The sequence below is a fragment of the Emydura macquarii genome, unplaced genomic scaffold (assembly GCF_026122565.2).
Source record: "Emydura macquarii macquarii isolate MOO-44397 ecotype Brisbane River unplaced genomic scaffold, CSIRO-AGI_Emac_v2 contig_3220, whole genome shotgun sequence".
Lineage (NCBI taxonomy): Eukaryota > Metazoa > Chordata > Testudines > Chelidae > Emydura > Emydura macquarii.
This window is the reverse complement of record NW_027133357.1, coordinates 10,434,108-10,450,706: the sequence shown is the minus strand read 5'-3', so window position 1 is coordinate 10,450,706 and position 16,599 is coordinate 10,434,108. Positions and strand designations below refer to the sequence as shown.

At 43.7% G+C, this 16,599-nt stretch overlaps 2 protein-coding genes across 7 annotated transcripts in view; one reads left to right on the top strand and one right to left on the bottom strand.

Annotated features, from left to right (window-relative positions):
• Positions 1-3,409, bottom strand: part of SRGAP2 (SLIT-ROBO Rho GTPase activating protein 2) — a 166,804-nt gene extending 163,395 nt beyond the window's left edge. For 4 of the 6 annotated variants that reach the window (XM_067531798.1, XM_067531797.1, XM_067531799.1 and 1 more), the window contains exon 1: positions 1,124-1,641. In XM_067531798.1, coding sequence (XP_067387899.1) covers positions 1,124-1,190 — 67 coding nt within the window. In that variant the 5' untranslated portion in view covers positions 1,191-1,641. Of the gene's footprint in view, positions 1-1,123; positions 1,642-3,391 lie in introns of those variants that run through there. The other 2 variants (XM_067531801.1, XM_067531800.1) reach the window with 2 other exon arrangements.
• Positions 3,410-3,754: 345 nt separating this feature from the next.
• On the top strand, positions 3,755-10,966 carry FAM72A (family with sequence similarity 72 member A). Its single transcript, XM_067531514.1, has 5 exons — positions 3,755-3,847; positions 4,324-4,545; positions 6,928-7,005; positions 8,201-8,325; positions 9,370-10,966. The coding sequence occupies exons 2-5, from the start codon at positions 4,394-4,396 to the stop codon at positions 9,462-9,464; spliced, it is 450 nt and encodes a 149-aa protein (XP_067387615.1). The 5' UTR covers positions 3,755-3,847; positions 4,324-4,393; the 3' UTR covers positions 9,465-10,966.
• Positions 10,967-16,599: the final 5,633 nt, after the last annotated feature.

Sequence of the window (16,599 nt, the reverse complement as noted above, 5' to 3'; positions counted from 1 at the left end):
ACGTAGGTTTCATTAAAGAAGAAGAGATGCAGGGGAAATAAAAAAGATCAATAGCTTTCAGTTCTGTTGCCTCCCACCCAAAGGATCTCAAAGCATTAAATCCTTACACTAATGAATTAGGCTTCACAGCACCCATTTGAGGAGCAACACACTCTTCACTATTTTACACAGCGAGTAAGTGACTTGGCACAGGTCACACAATAAGACTGCAGCTAAATTCAGTTATCCAAGTTCCCATGCTCTGCCTCCACCCCAAAGCCATCTTCTCCCCCCCACCCCACAACCAATGTACCAAACAAGTTTTAGACAGCTAAATGCAGTTGATTGCCCACCAGTAACAATTTGCAAAGTCATAAGCACAGAAGAATATTTTCAGGAAAATTAACTTTACAAACAAACACATTAAGTGCTAGCATTTCACGACCTTCTTCATCATCCAGGGCATGTGATGATCTGACCAAGCCTTACGGCCATTTGCACCAACACACACTCCTGTGGAATACACACGCAAAATTATTGCCACTGCAAATATCAATTACAGAACAATGGTCCATATATGCACAGCAAACATAGGGTGTAAAAGTCAAGGCTCTATGAACAAACACTGGTGTGTGACCTTATTGAGAGTGAAAGCCTGAATACTGTAGCTTTTTGGCACAGACAGCTATGAAAAGATCCTGTACACAAGGGTCCACAATACTGGCAAGTGATATACCTTCTTCTGCTTCTACACAGGTTTTAAAAGATTCCCTAGGGGAAAAAGAAATTGCAAAGCTATTCACTGCCTATCACATTTCAAACCTAACCATATTTTAAAGCACCCAGAAAAAAAACCTCTCTATAAACTCAAGGGTATTTCATAGACAGAAAAAAAATTTCTCTCACTAGGATGCATTACATTAAAATAGCACTAATATACCAGAAGTCCACCCAATTAAAACAAAAAACAAAACAAAACCCACCCCACACTGCAAATCCCTTACAAGGTTGCATTATCAGAAAACACTGCAATTCCTGGTGACCTGCAAATGCTTCTCCACGTCCACACCCAAATATTGAATGCAAACGCCTGCATTTGCTGTCAAAACTGTAACAATATAGATGGATGTAAAATTATTCCTACCTTTGACTTGAGTGTCATATTCTGCTATGATCTCCTTATCCTTTTTTAATTTAGCTGGCGACGTCATGTTTTTCCTTTCCAAAAAGATTAATCTCAGAAGAGATCCACCAGAATGCAACAAATAAAAGCAATTCTGTTTCTCCCAAATAAATACCTTGTTTTCTTGTCCTTCCGCCTTTCAAAAAAAAAAATCAGTCCATGGGAAGAGGGTGTGAGACAGAGTGTGGCAGGAGAAACATGCAGATGTTAGGAAATCAGTGGGTGGAAAAGGCAGTTTTGTTTCCCTGCACCAAAAGCCTCAGCAGCAGCAAGCATCAGACTAGACTAGATCCTGTAGCCCCCAAAGGCTTTTCCTGATCACTAACATTAATAGCACAGTCAGGGAGTGGAAGTCCTTCTGCACAACATGTTTTGTATGGGATTGGTTGGCCTTTTTTTTTTTTTAAATGGACTCAAAGATGATGCAAATAAAATCCCAAAGGGGAGCAGAAATGAAGGATCAGATGTCGTTTTCTTTGGGTTTTTTGCCTGTAAACAAAAAAATTTTAAAAAATTAAGCTGTCAGTTACAAGCCGTGAAGAAAATTTGAGATTTAAAGAAAAGCTGCATTAGCATTGCAAATTCCTCTTTAAACTGCAGCAGATTACTACACACGCACAGCCACCAGGTAAGCAAGGTAAAATGCCTGCATCCTAGCAAGCACCAAAATATCTCTCTCTCACATTTGGAAAGCTTATTCCCCAGGGAAAAAGGAGTAGGCGTGAAAGGAAAGTAGCCTGTGCAAAAATCACTTCTCTAAATGAGCAGGGACAAAAGAGACACTGGAGAAGCAGCAACATGACATGTTGAAAAATTAGACCCAAATCCTTAAATTACATGAACTGCAGGAGCTCAAAAATGAATCCACAAACCATTTTATAAACAAAATTAATCCCTTTTGGCATAGCTAAAAAAGCAGCCTTTGATTCGAGAGACAGGCACCTTTTTTGTTTAATTACATATTATTGTTATTATGATTGTTTGGTATCTTCTCTAGACATCAAAGGGGATCTGGAGCCAAGGGAAATGCAGCCCAGCATGTGCGAAGCAGATGCAAATCTCTCACCAGGGGGAATTCAGAGCCACAACTTGGGTGTGTGTGAGGAAGGAGTGGGGGGTTACAAGCTGGTCTTAGTAATAGAGATATCCATTTAAAAAAAACAAAAAAACCCAGCCAACAATTGGATCTACATCCAACATCAAGAGGAACAACGTGGCTAGCAGAGACAGGAAACGGGAAAGGGTTACAGACTAGAGTTAGAGCATTTAAATGGAAAACAAACAGAAAGAGTGTGGCTGGCTTCCGCCCATAGTTACAGAGGGACTGGAAGATATTCCAAGCTGCTCTATGCAATTACAGTACTATCCCCCCAGCTGCAAAGGGACTACACAAATACACATATTTAAACCTCTCCCAAAAACACACGGAGAAGCCACCAGAGCCCCCACCGCTGACTGCAAAACCCTCTTGGCCCCACCACCAACCCCACCTTGGGATCGCGGCTGCCGCAAACCCCATCTTAGGAGGGGACCCCATGGGCCCCTCTAAACCACATTTGCTTTTCCCTTCTGGAATGAAGGGCCCAGCCCTGTCTTCCCTTTCCTGCTGCTGGCCATAGCAGGCAGAAGGGATGGGGGGGAGCGGGGGGAGCATTAGGGGCTCGGAAGAAAGCATTGAAGGCTGAGAAAAGGCGCTCCGGGAACGGAGGCGGCGAGATCAGCTCCAAGGATGGGGGGAAACCAGCCCTGCAGCGTGGCGTGGGGAGGAAGGTGTGGGAGCGGCACTGCGCGTGGGGCTGGGCGAAGAATCGATCCTGAAGCGTTATGGGCTGGGGGGGGGGGGGGGGGGATTTATGGGCTGGGAATTCGATCCTGTGAGAGCTATGCCGCGGGGGGGGCGGGGGCGCCGTGAGGGAGGAGAGACACACCGGGGGGCCGGAGGAGGGGGCGCACCGGGGGGGGGGGGCGCCGTGAGGGAGGAGAGACACACCGGGGGGGCTCGGCCCGCGGGGGTGCGTTGGACGGGCGAGGGAGAATTACCGTCGGGGGCAGGGGGGGAAGGAGCACTACGGGCGAGCCCCGGGCACGCGGGGCAGCCGGTACCGGCCCCCAGACTGCGCGGCTGCCCCCGGGAGGCAGGAGTATTATGGGCTGGGACACGCCCATGGCAGGACAGCGCAGGTCGACGCGCGGCGCGGCGCACGCCCCGGCCCCAGGCAGAGCTCTTACCTGCAGCGCCGCGCAGCCTGCTCCGCTCCAGCTCCAGCCAGTCCCGCGGTCAGTTTCCTCCGCGACTGTTAGCCTAGGCTACGCACCCACCCCGCCCCCTCGTCTTCCTCCACCAATCAGCAGCCGCGATGCTCCGGAGTGGCGACCCTCCTAACCAATGGCAGTGTTCCGCTGGCCTCCCTGTTCCCGCCTCCGTCTCGCGCTTCCTCCAATTAGGAAGCGGGAGGGCGGGTCCCAGGTGCTGGGAGAGGCGGCCCTTGCCCCGCTCCCTCCAATCCGGCACTAAGGGCGTGTCCTCTCTCTTCCAATGGGAAGCGAGGATGGGCATTCAAACGGCGTCTGACAGCTCTGAAGAAAGGGGTTCGCACGGGCTAGCCCGTTGGGGGTCTAACGGCAGCAGGGCCGCCGAGCCGAGCCCGGGGAGGGGCAGTAAGTAGGGTCTCGGGGGTGTGGCAGGTAAGGGGGAGGTCAGTCAGAGTGGGGGGGGGGGGGAGCAGAGGGGGCACAGGGCCCCCAGGGGTGGTGAGGGTGGGGGGCAGTATAAAGGGGGCACAGGGCCCCCAGGGGTGGTGGGGGTGGGGGGCAGTATAAAAGCGGGTGCGGGGTCCCCAGGGGTGGGGTGGGCTGGGGGGGAGAGCAGACTCCTACTGGGGGGGCGCAGCAAAGGGAGTACAGGCCCCTCCCCCCCGGGGCGGAGTTGGAGCCGGGGGAGGGGAGTGGGATGGGAAAGGGGAGTCAATCTGCAGGGGAAGGCAGAGGTGAGGGCGCAGGGCTGTGCCCTGCGGGAGGGGGCAGTGGGGGCGGGAGGAGCAGCAGAGGGAGAACGAGCTGGGGGAAGGATCCTGAGGGATGGGGAACGTGAAGGGCTGGAGAAGCGTGGCAGCCTGGGGGCTAGCAGCAGCTAAGTGGGTCTTGGCTCCCTTTGCCCTCAGAGCAACAGGGAGCACCCGCCTCACTCACTGGGAAGAGACCCGGGACAGACCCTTGTGGTCCGGAGCCATCATGTCCACGAGCGGCTGTAGCTTCAAGGACAGATGTGTGTCAGTGCTGTGCTGCAAATTCTGCCAGGAGGTGCTGAGCTCACGGGGCATGAAGGCTGTGCTGCTGGCCAACACAGAGATTGACCTGTACTCCACTGACATCCCACCCACCAGGTACATCCCCGTCAGCTACCGCACAAGGCATCTCAACAGCTCGCTCATGGTACAGTAGTGCCCAAAGACCCTTCTCAGGAGGAGTCCTCCATTGTGCTAGGTACCATGCGAATCCTTTAAAAGGCCTAGTTCCTGCCCCAACTCTCAATCTATTCCTTATAATTCCACATGGCAAGCACGTATCATTATTCCCGTTTTACAGCAATGGGACCTGAGGCACAGCCTTCAACCACAGACTGGTACTTTATATATATATATACTTTACACCAACTCTAAATAATAAACGACTCAATTTTTTTCCCCTTTAAACTGTGGCATTTTCTTGATGTTTAGTTTTAAATAGACTCTTGTGAGAACTGTAACTCAATCACTGTAGTGTTGTGTTAAAGTCTCTTCTAGAAAGTAACTAGCCTTTAAACAGAAGTGAAAGTGTCAGTGTTAAACTCCTGTTTAAAGCCACTTTCTAGTCTATTTTTATTTGTAGTAGGGTAACACCCCTAGAGACCCCGGCAGGTGCAGTATAAACCCAGGAGGCCCTGCTTCAGTAGGATGTTTCCAAAAGTTAAACCATCTATTATCAGCATGGTGAAAAGCAAAAAGTAGGTAGCCTAAATGATGGAAAGTAATCTAGATTTTTCTACGGTTGTTTCAGTTGTTGTATTCAAGAGTTACTAACAAAATAAGAATATATATGAAAATTATTTTCATCATAAGCAGTGTCCCTGAAATGACTTGCCACAAGATGTTAGAACATGATAGTATTAGAGCTGGAAATGTATCTCAGCCCTGCTCCCCGTTCTGCTACTCTACCTTCAAGACCACACACTCTCTGAGCTAATGACTTTGATGATGGATAATAAGATTGTTCATTGGCATATCTTGTATGTCCAGCTGGACAAAAATAAATGCTGGTTTTTCTTTAAAATTCAGTTGTGGTCAGAAAACCAGCTCTTTAAAAACTTCCCCACGCTCAAATACAACTGCTTGTTCTGTTTCAAGTCAAATGTTTATTTTATGGATACAAACATGTTTTTACTCTCAATTGTGCAGGAACCAATATCAGTCAAGGAATGCAGGCTGTGTTCTATTTGGCCTAGCCTCATACATCAACAGATTTGTTGAGTACTGGTGATGATGAAAGAAGCAGATATAACCCAATTTGGCTTTCAGGCTTAAGCAAGGGGAGGATTTAAAAAACAAATCTTTCTTGTTAATTAATCAAATTTAATCTGGAGTCAGAGGATGAGTAACTATGGGAAAGTAATATTTAAATAGTAAATTAGATACTTTAATTTACATTCTTAATATTTAAATATGTTAATCTGTAAGCATGAGTTTAAAACATAAAATAGGATGGACTAAAATTAATTAAAAACAAAGGTTTATTTTTGAACATGTTCTAATCACTAAGCCATTGTTTTGTGGTCTCATTTGAGATATACACTAGACACCAAGTTCCTGCCACAGATGTGTAAACTGGTGTGAAATGTCTTTCATATAATGCTAGTTGTTACTCAGCCCTGACCAAACGATCATTTGCCATGGGGGGAAAAAATGATTACAGTATAAGGAAATCACATCCCAGTAAATCTTTTCCTGAGTCACTAAAACACACATCTATTTTAACTTGCATATGAAGTGTGTGGTTTACGGACTGTCCTAAACTCATTTGTGTAGTTAATTTTTATTGTACACAAACTGTGGATTACACTTGTAACCACACAGATCACTTTAATGCACATTTGACCCTAGATGATAGAGTATTGTGTTGTCCTACCAGACAACTAGAGATGAGCTGTTGAGGAGGCATTATTTTCAAGAGGTAGAGAGGAGTACAACAGGGCTAATATACTAGCATTCTATCACTTAGCTCACAACTTTGAAATGTGCCCATTTTCCTGGCCCCAGTGTAAGAATAGGAATTGTGTAATCAGAGGCTGACTTTTTTTAATTGCTGCTGGGACTGACTTGTAGTTCCTTCAATAGCATTTTGTGCTCTTATGCTGAAACTTAAATATGCAGTCCTAAGCTCCCAAAGGTGCTCCCAATAGCATCTTCTTTAGATTCATGAGCAACAGGATATACTAACACAGTGCTTCTAGTGGAAGGTAGCAGGTTCCTGGTGGAAGCTTGCACATGTCCACTGTGCTGCTGGCTGAGGGTGTGTGGGTGGTATATAGGAATCTTTGCTATCTTGATGCTTGTATGATAGGTGATAGAGGGGGGAAGAGGGAGACAGGATGACAGCGGAGAGGTGTTTATAAATAAAAAAGTGAGAACTTCAAATGTTGGTTTGTTGGAAGTCTCTCTTACAACAAGAGCAGATAGCTGGGTTACGTTAAATGTCTAAACTATTGCTGTGACAATTTTTTCTCCCTCCAGTACTGTTGACTTCATTGGAAGCTGCTATTTCACTGACATCTGTAAATGCAAACTGAAGAACATTGCATGTTTAAAATGGTAAGTAATGTGAGTCTCGTGTGATCACACAAACACCTGCTCAGAGGTGCATGTGTTGTAGCAACAACATTTCAACATCTCATTACTGATCACTAGAGTCAAGTGCCTGGGTCACACATGAAGTGAATTTAATATAACATTGCTTAGTGGAAACTTGGCCCACTACCTTTGGACACAACTGTTAGTCTGTCGTTGTAGAAAGCTCTAGCAGAAATGCATGGGACAATGCGTATCAAGATTAAGATCTTGTCTAAGCTCACGCTTATGCTGGCAAAACTGTTGTCGCTCAGTGGCGTTTTTTTTCCACAGCCCTGAGCGACAACATTTTTGCCAGGATAAGTGTGAGTATAGATAAGCCCTAAGCTGGAGTTCTATAGGAAACTTGTATAGCACCTGACTGACTCCAAAAAACATTGATTTGAGATAGTTGTGTGAATAAGGTCACAGTGAAATGCAGTTACTCATCTTCCACTTTATTAAAACCCATGCAGTGGAGAATGTTTATTTTATGAACTAATTGGGGATTCAGGAGTTCATAAAATTCAACATCTCAATTACAGTAGGTTTGTATAACAGGTTCATAAAATTGAGGTTCTGCTGTAACAGAACATGCTCTTGGCAGACCTAGTCTTCACTAGCAGATGGAAAAAATTAACATAAAAGTTCCTGGAGCTTGTTGCTTATTTTTATTAATGCCTGATACTTATGATTCCAAAGCTGTTCCTTTAAAAAAATTTTGCTGACCTGCTCAAAAAGGACACTTGGCTGCTTTATATCTAAGATTTCAGCTTGCTTAGATTTGGAAGGAAGGTTCTTGGATTAAAAACAAGTTTGTTTTTTTTTTTTTTTTTTACTTAAAAAAAAAAAAAAATACTTGGGTAGCAAGGAATTCTGGTTTGTCCAGATGCTGAAACAGAAAGTACACACTTTCTTCTGGGTGTGCTACTGGGAGTGAAAGGAATCTACAGGTAAATTAATTGGGCCAAAATCTGTTCCCATTTAAATCTTGATGCACTTGATGCACCTGTTTAAAAACTCACTGTTTAAATTTTCCCCAGATAGGAACACTGAATACCAATTTGCCTGGTAAAGAGGTTAGATCATGGTTAACATTAATCTTAGTTGGTTCTTCAGCTCAAAGTATTTTTCATCCAAGAATGTACATGCTCTTTATTTTGTTTGTTTGCTGTTCTAGTGGCAATGTTGTAGGTTATCATGTGATTGCGCCATGCAAACCTTGTCTGCTGTCCTGTAACAATGGGCATTTCTGGATGTTTCACAGCCAAGCAGTCTTTGGTATAAACAGACTAGACTCCTCTGGTAAGGAACTCTTCGTTCTGAATGTGGAAGTTCTATTTAACTCACAGGAGAGTTAACTAGCAACTCTTCCCCTTTCTCACCCCCCCCCCCCCCCCCGATATAGCAAAGTGTCTCAAAGCATATGCAGTTGACTTAAGGCATATAGCCATTCTATACTGAGTTGCCTTTCTAACAGAGGCTTCTGGGGAGGGAATGCTGTACGAGGAAACTATTGACGTCACTTGAGCTTTAAGTATCTAAAATGCATTATTAAGCTACCTCAAACTTTGTGTCTTTAAAAAAAAAAAAAAAAGTCGCCAGGCTGTAAGATTAATTGATCAGAAAATTTACTCTAACCTCTTGCTGATGGGAGTCAGGATTATCTGAGGCAATATTGTTAAACTGCACAAATACAAGTTGTGTAAATGGCAGAACCACCAGATACTATTTATAGCAGCATGTGTAGCTTCACTGTGCTATGAAGCAACCCTCTGACTGATCACTCTGAGCTGAACTGTATTGTCACTGTGATCCTGTATCACTTTCTGTTGATCCCCATTAGCTTAGGCTGAGGTCACAACCGATACTTACAATTTAGTTTGCCTGAGCAACTTTTAAACAGCTACTTGGCACACAAACTACAAGTATCTAGCAATCTGTCCTTTTGGGTTCTCCCCAAAGTATGTGGTCTTTCACTGTACCGTCTATATTTCTCTCTTATACACAAGAGGAATTAGTTTAAACACTTTCACTACGTCATGTGTGCCTCAAATCAACACTATGAATATAACCCAGCCATTGGGGGTTATCAATAGCTACATGACAATTTCATATTACTCTTCACACAGAACTTGTTGCTACTATAGTGTAGTTCAAAGGGATATTTCTAGAGATCTATTTTGAATGAAGAGAAAATAACCTAAACCTGGGCAACCTTATCTAATTTCATCTAATAAGTTTTGCAAGGACTAGAGCCCTTCATTCTGTGGCAATGAATTCACTTTTTTAATCTAACTCAAACAAGGTCAGAACACAAATTACATTATTTACAATCCTTTTTTCCAGGAGTGAATTTACTGCTTTGGGGCAATTTACCAGATTTGGAGGAAAGTACAGATGAAGACATGTCAGACATCTCTGAGGAGGAGTATATCAGATAAATATCAGCAATGTGCATCACTGTGTATTCCCATGTTACTGTGTATTGCAGCTTTCTTCCCACTGTCTTAACATAGAAATTCAAGCAATACTGTAAATGTGAAGGCTGGCAAACAGTTCTTCAAAAAGGGTAGAAGCTGTCTTAATCCAGTGTAGCATGCCTTATAAGAGTCTCCCTCAGCTTTAATATGCACCTATCTGGAAAATGAATGGCATACAGACGGCAGCTACCTCTGGTTTTAGGTCTATTTTGTTCTTGTAGTTCTCAGTCTGAACAGCTGCAGGTAAGGAGAACACGTGCTTTGACGCTTCCACAAGTGCCAGCTGCTGCCTGTTTTTCCTTCCTAACTAACAGCTTAGTGGTGGATCAAAAGTCTTTTGGCATTGATGAAAGGAATTTAATTTTTACCTTTAGTGTAGTACTGTGGAGGAATAGTTATTCTGGGTGAGCTATGACATTAAGAAGAGATTTCTATGGGCTCTACGTCAAGACCAGTTATGCCTCCTGGATTTTGCCTTTTCTCTCCTCCCATTCCACACATAGTCAGGAAGAAGGTATATGCAGAGTCTCCTCTGAAGCCACCATCAGTGCTATTGAAAAAGTGGGCCAGCAGTGAGTGCTGAAATCATATAGCTGTTTCTCTTCCTCCTGCTTTGGACTTGTTTGCTTGTGAAACCACTAGGGAGATGAGTGTTGGGATGCTCTTGAGTCTAGGTCTCTTGCCTGAGTTTTTCCTCCAAGCATAGTAAGCACTCAGTTCTGCTAAAAACTAAGCTGCATAAGAAATGTATTCAATTACTTTTGCTGCCACTGAACAGGATGGCTAACAAATATTAAACAAGGAAGCATGCTGGGAACAAGCACGATTCCTTGCTTTAAATGTAAAGGGATCACGTTCAATGAAATACTGGCATAATTTTTAAGAAACATTACACAAGTGAGGGAAACTCCTCTTGCCCTGCAGAAGTCTCCCTATTGCAGTAAGATGTGTGGGAATGAGAAAAGGCATAGTTTCCAAGCAATATAATCTGTAATCATGTGTGTATTTAGTCAGTATTAAATGAGATGAGCAGTAAGTATGATGCCGGAGTAGCATGTGAGACAAGTTTAGGGCCAGATTCAATAAAATCTCCATTTGGCTCCTATGCTGCTGGAAGGTGGGTAATCCAGTCATAGCTGGTGGTGGAAGATAGCATGGTGTCTTTTGAAAAAGAGGCAGCCAGACAGGGTTTGGAGTGAAATCTGGCTTCAGGTGTACTGTTCTGCTTGCAGCTATGAAGTAATTGCTTCAGCAAGCTTACCTTCTCAAAAGAAGTTTTCTTGTTTCCAATGATAGGAGGTTCTAAGAGAATAACTTTGTAAAGAAAAAACTTTATCTGAATAACAGCTTTTAAAAAAGTAAAAGTTTACTTCAAAGCAGAAATATGCTATTTAATGTGAAGATTTTAAGTGGTTATTTTACATTTATGTGAACAGGGCTCTAGCTAGATGGTGCTTTACATACCAAGTATAGACATAGGGTGAGATTTTCAGAAATGCCTAAGTGAGTTAGTAGCAGAAATATCATCAATAGACTGGGGAGGCTTAAGAACTTAAGAACAGCCATACTGAGTTAGAGCAACGGTCCCTCTAGCCCAGTATCCTGTATTCTGACGGTAGCCAATGCCAGGTGCTTCAAAGAGAATGAACACAATAGAGCAATTGACTGATCCATCCCATCACCCAGTCTCAGCTTCTTGGAAAATCAAGGGGCCTTGTGCTCCTGAAGCACTGAGGAAAATCCTATTCCCAGTGCCTAAACTGAAGAACCAACAGTGTAAGTCAGCGGTCCTGCTCCCAAGGAGCTCCATGTAGGTAGATGCCTCATCATTTATTGGGGTTCTGCAAGCCTCAATGCCTATTATGCAAAGCCTCTCAGGTTCCGATCCTACAAAGGACTGCCTTGGAAATCTGTGTGTTAAATGAGTTTCTCACATAGGAATTGTCTGAGGCCACTTCTGATAGTCAATTTTTTTTTTTTATAAAGTCCTTGTTTTATCATAAGCCACTAGCTACCTCCACAGCCTCAATACCAAAAACATGCTTAACAGTCATAGAAAAAAAACAGTTTTAGACACTGAAGAATACAATAGAAAGGCAAGTGCAGGCGTCCTGCTCCCTGTAACAAGCCGCCAGCACAAGGATCAGGGGCGTTTCAGAAGCCAAAACATTCCATTCATAAACCAAATGTAGGCTTGCTAGATCTAGTTAGACTAAGGTACGTCACTTGAAAATGCATTTACAAAATACAAAAGTGAAGTAGCGCATGATCGGCTGGGCTGGATTTCCCAAATCTTACTAAAAGCAACAAACTAAAAGGTTAACATTTTGTATGTTCTGTTAGGCTCTGAAAAGATGCAGTGAAAGCAGACTCGTTTTACTACTTCACTGTATCTGTTCTCAATTGGTGTTACTACCTCTTCTGTGTTGGCTAAAATGTGTATTCGCTCTTCTTCTGTATTTGGATGTCTTGTTATGACTGTGTGCCGTCTACATGTGCGTCAAATAAAAGTTGATTTATACCCACATTCTTCTGGAGGATGTATTAAGTGCACATTATGTAGCTGGGGGATTGTCTAACTTTTATACTTAAGGATATACTGTAGTGGTTAGGTACCAAAAATAATGACAGCACATTATAGCTAACTACGCTCATTTAAAATCTTCCCTACTACGTATGGACAGTAATGGCCTGATTTTAAGAGGCTGAACACCCATCATTCCAGTTGAAGTCAAAGGGAGCTACTAGCTGCTTAGCAACTCTGAAAAGGAAGCCTTAAATATCCAGGTTCATACTGTGTGCTATACTTTCTGATTGGGTGAGGATGGGCTGTTTTAGATACTACACTCTGAGATTATACAAGTACATCACTGTCAATATGCATACACCAAAGAAATCCTCTTACCAGTTTGTTTTAGATGACGCGCAGAACCACTGATCCCATTCATTTCAGCGTTATGTCTAATGCTCAAGACACTGCAACAGAATTCAAATTAGCTTTTAATTTCTATACAGCATTGTGTTCTCAGGTTCATATATAGAGTCCCTTTCAGAGTATAGTCTTTCAAACAATATATTCCCATTGTTACTTTGCTCAATACTTACTGCATTTTACATACTCAGCTTTCATGATTCCTAGGAGGCAACCTATCCTCACTTTACAGCTAAAATGTCAAGTGATTTACTGTATAGTTTCGTTAGTGGAGCTGGGTTAAGAGCTGCACAGCTCCTCACTTTAAGGAGTCAGACCATACCTCTAAAATATGAGAGAACTATTAGACTATCACTTTTCGGCTGCATTGTCTAGACTGAGTCTGTTCATCCAGATACAAGTAGATAAGTTTTTCATTCACTCTAATTTTATTTAATTATACAAGCAATAAGACAAGCCTGTTTGAGCCATTTGACAAGAAACACAACAGATAGACCTAAACTTAGGCCTGGTCAATACTAGAAAATTAGGTTTAACTGTATCAGTCAGGGGTGTGAAAATTCTACAACCCTGACCAGTGTTAAGCTGACCTAAGTCACTTGTAGAGTGACAGTGCTAGGTCAACAGAAGAATTCTTCAGGTTGGAAGAGCTCTGTGTGCCTCAGAAGCGTCTCTCTCTCACCAACAGAAGTTGGTCCATTGAAAGATATTCTCTCACCTACCTTGTCTCTAATATTCTGGGACCACCCTGGCTACAACACCATGTTATACTTAAACAGTTAGATGCTCCACAGCAATGCAGCTAAGACATTACAAAGTACGTAGATATAGGTTAAGGGTCACAGATCTGGTTTGGATGAAAAGGTATTTAAAACCTGAATTAAAAAAAATCAAGTAAATAGCTTTCATGATGATCTTGTGCAGCAATGCTGCTGTCAGTGGTGATGCATTTTCTTTCCTTTCTTTCCATAATTCAGCATTGATTCTAGGGAGGAGGGGAGAAAACAAAAATCAGAGACAGTGATAAATTGCAAGGGTTTGTTTTTTTTCCAGGGAGAAGGGAAACAAAAAAAAATTAAATATTCTTCATTATTCCCAGATATAAATTAATGCCTAATCATAATCTTAGATTTATATCACATCATTCATGCCTAAGTGGTTCAGAAATGATACTCAGACAGGAATCCTTTTGCCATTGAAATACAGCCAACGCCACGCTAGAGAGGAGCTGCCAGGCAGATAGCATGCTGCCACAACACCTGGGCATACCCCATCCTGTAATGAACGTTGGCATATGATCTTCATCCACATGGACCATATAGGCCCTTGATTATCGAGGGTTGAACTTGAAAGATGCCCTGCTCTGTATATAGGTTGGAATGCAGCTTTTCTTTAACTTTGAAGACAGATGGGCTGAGTCACCTCTGCTGGGATTGGAACCGATGGTTGTAGGTATCTCAGAGAGAGCTATTCTGCCAGGCAGCTCTAGCAGCCATTGTGGTATGGAGCTTTGCTTTGTTGCCCCCTCCTCTATGCTATGCTCATAATTGACATATGCACCAGCGATTGACATAATTGTCATATGTTATAAACCACATGATTGTTTCTCCATGTTTTATTAAGTCTGTAATCTAAGTAGACCCCTAAAAGCATATCCTAAGAGGAGCACCCAGGCCACACAAAAAGCCTATCATTTGTATTGGGGCAGCACTAGAGATTCCAACAGAGACAGGGACCTTTGTGTTCGACACAGAGAAAAATCATCCCTGGGCCAAAGAGCTTCCGATCAAAATACGTGGCGACAGACAGACAACAGGTGCAAGGGAAAACAGAGGCACGGAGAGTGACTTGGCCAAGGGTGCATAGCAGGTCAGAGGTGCAGACTCTGAGCGAGTCTGAGAAGGAGAATCCTGATCCCCAAGTCTGCAGTAAGCAACCTAGAATGGTGCAGTGGCTGCAGGGTATAGAAAGGCGACTGTACACCAGTTTCCTCCTCCTCCTCCATCTCCAGTATGCATCTGCGGGCTAGTGAACATGACCAGCTCATGGATTTGGACACCAAGAACTGGTTCACTGTCCAAGCGCACTGGGGCCAAGGAGCTCCTCTGGTGGCCTCCCATAGCATCCTTCTGCTGCTTTCTTGACATTTCTTCAGCCTTACCATATCCTGAAAGGGTGGATATAGCCAATACCCCAAACGAAGATAGGGAGCCCATTGGAGAGAGGTTGCCACACCTATGTATGGAAACACAGCATTCAGGAGATTAAAGGACTTGTTTCCCAAAGCATGTAGTATGCAAGGGCTATCACAGGGGAACAGTAGTGCATAAGGTGGCTTGGCCTTGCATATCTCATGCAAAAGTAACTCCAGATCGTTGAATTTTGGATGATCCAATATAGTATGAAAAACGAAAAAGCAGCAGTATTTTGACAGCAGCGATTAGCCAGGGGCATCGCCACTGCTTTGCTATCTATGATGTCTCTTGTCAGACTTCATGCCCAATGCATACTGAACAAACTGGGCCTGCACTCCGTATTGATTTCCCATTAGAAAGCATGTCTCACATTTTGGACAGCAGTGGGGGGCAGGGAGAGGTCCAGATCTGAACTCTACAAAACAAAATCTCTGGTGATTCAGTTTCCATGTCATCTGCAGCTCTTCACACTACTGACAGTTTGACGTCTCTGGGTAACACCACACGAGGGAAATTAGGTCTGTATGTCTATTACCAACTTCCATCTGTATGTCGAGGTATGTCAGAATTGTGTGTGCAAGGTCGTGAAGCAACCCTGATATGAAGAGACTATGGGGCAGTCAGAGAAATGTGGAAGATAAATCCCAAAAGAAGTGCTTATTAAAATACCATGAACATCACTTAGATGCAGCTGCAACTGCTCCATAATTAGTTGGTGCTGTGTTATAGCAGAAGCTTATTATTCTTAGATGGGTCCTAGCCTATGTCCTATTCCAGTATAACAATATTTGCCCTGGCTGGGGGAAGTTCATCTGGGCATTCAGAGTGGGATTTTCCCAAAGCACTGGAGTTCGAGTTAGGCGCACAAGACCTATTCAAAGTCAATGGGATTGGTGCACGAGTCACTTAGGCATTTGAGATTCCCACTCACAGTCATTCCTGAGTCACCAGTGAAAACGGGCTTAGTTTTACCCCTTCTTGCTGTTGGCCCACATCACAGAGCCAACTCCATGCTCCAAGGATTTGCAAGGGCGACAGAGGTCAGGACTGAAGTGTATTGGCAGTGCTGCGGTGGAGGAAGCTTGCACACCATCTGACTTCACTTTACTTACGCTTCTGCCACCAGCACCTCACTTTTATGAAACACATGTTTTCCTTTACATTACGAAACAACAGGGCCAAGTTCAACCTTAAAACTACTGGCGTTCAACTAAGGATGAATCTGGCCCATTGTGCTTACCGAACATCCCCCCTACTAAAAAGCCACCTGGGTAAGCACAACAAGATGGTGTGGAATCACTATTCAAGCATGACAGAGAAGAACAGTTCAAAGCAAACCACTATGAATGTGAGAAGAGCCCATCTTCATTGTGGGAGCTTTATACAGGCTTTGGCCTAAAATAGAACTGTTTGGAGACTTGCATGTTATTGGAACGGTGTAATTAAAAATAGACATAAGAACCCACTTTAAAGTGTTGTGCATTCCAAGAAAAGCTACAATGGGCTGGCAGGTTGGCAAATACAAATCTCCTTTAAAAAGAGAAGGATAATACCCTGCATGATGGGTCTGTTGTATGGTTCCATTAATTAGCTATTTATAAAGCACTTTGAGATTGCTGTATGGAAATGTTATCGTTAAGGTTAAGATTACAGGTATTTTTAGTAAAAGTCAGGGACCGGTCGCAGGCAATAAACAAAAATTCACAGAAGCCTGTGACCGGTCCCTGACTTTTACTAAAAATACCCTACGGGAGAAGGGGAAAACAGGGGCTGACTGGGGACGGGGGGGAAAGAGGGGGCGGCTAGATGGACAGTCCTGGAGGAAACCAAAGCCCTCCAGTTTTCCACAGCATGGGCAGAGGCAGCTCAAACTTCCACTCATCCTGTCCCTGCTAACGTGTCTGACCCATGATCGGGAACGGAGAGGAATTCCATCTCCATGACCCATCTAATCCCTGATGATCTCTGC

Excerpts from the sequence above, each read along its gene's own strand:
- FAM72A (XM_067531514.1), top strand. The coding sequence starts at position 4,394 with ATGTCCACGAGCGGCTGTAGCTTCAAGGACAGATGTGTGTCAGTGCTG. Across the intron at positions 7,006-8,200 it reads AACATTGCATGTTTAAAATG|TGGCAATGTTGTAGGTTATC; the intron begins GTAAGTAATGTG and ends TTGCTGTTCTAG. Across the intron at positions 8,326-9,369 it reads AAACAGACTAGACTCCTCTG|GAGTGAATTTACTGCTTTGG; the intron begins GTAAGGAACTCT and ends CCTTTTTTCCAG.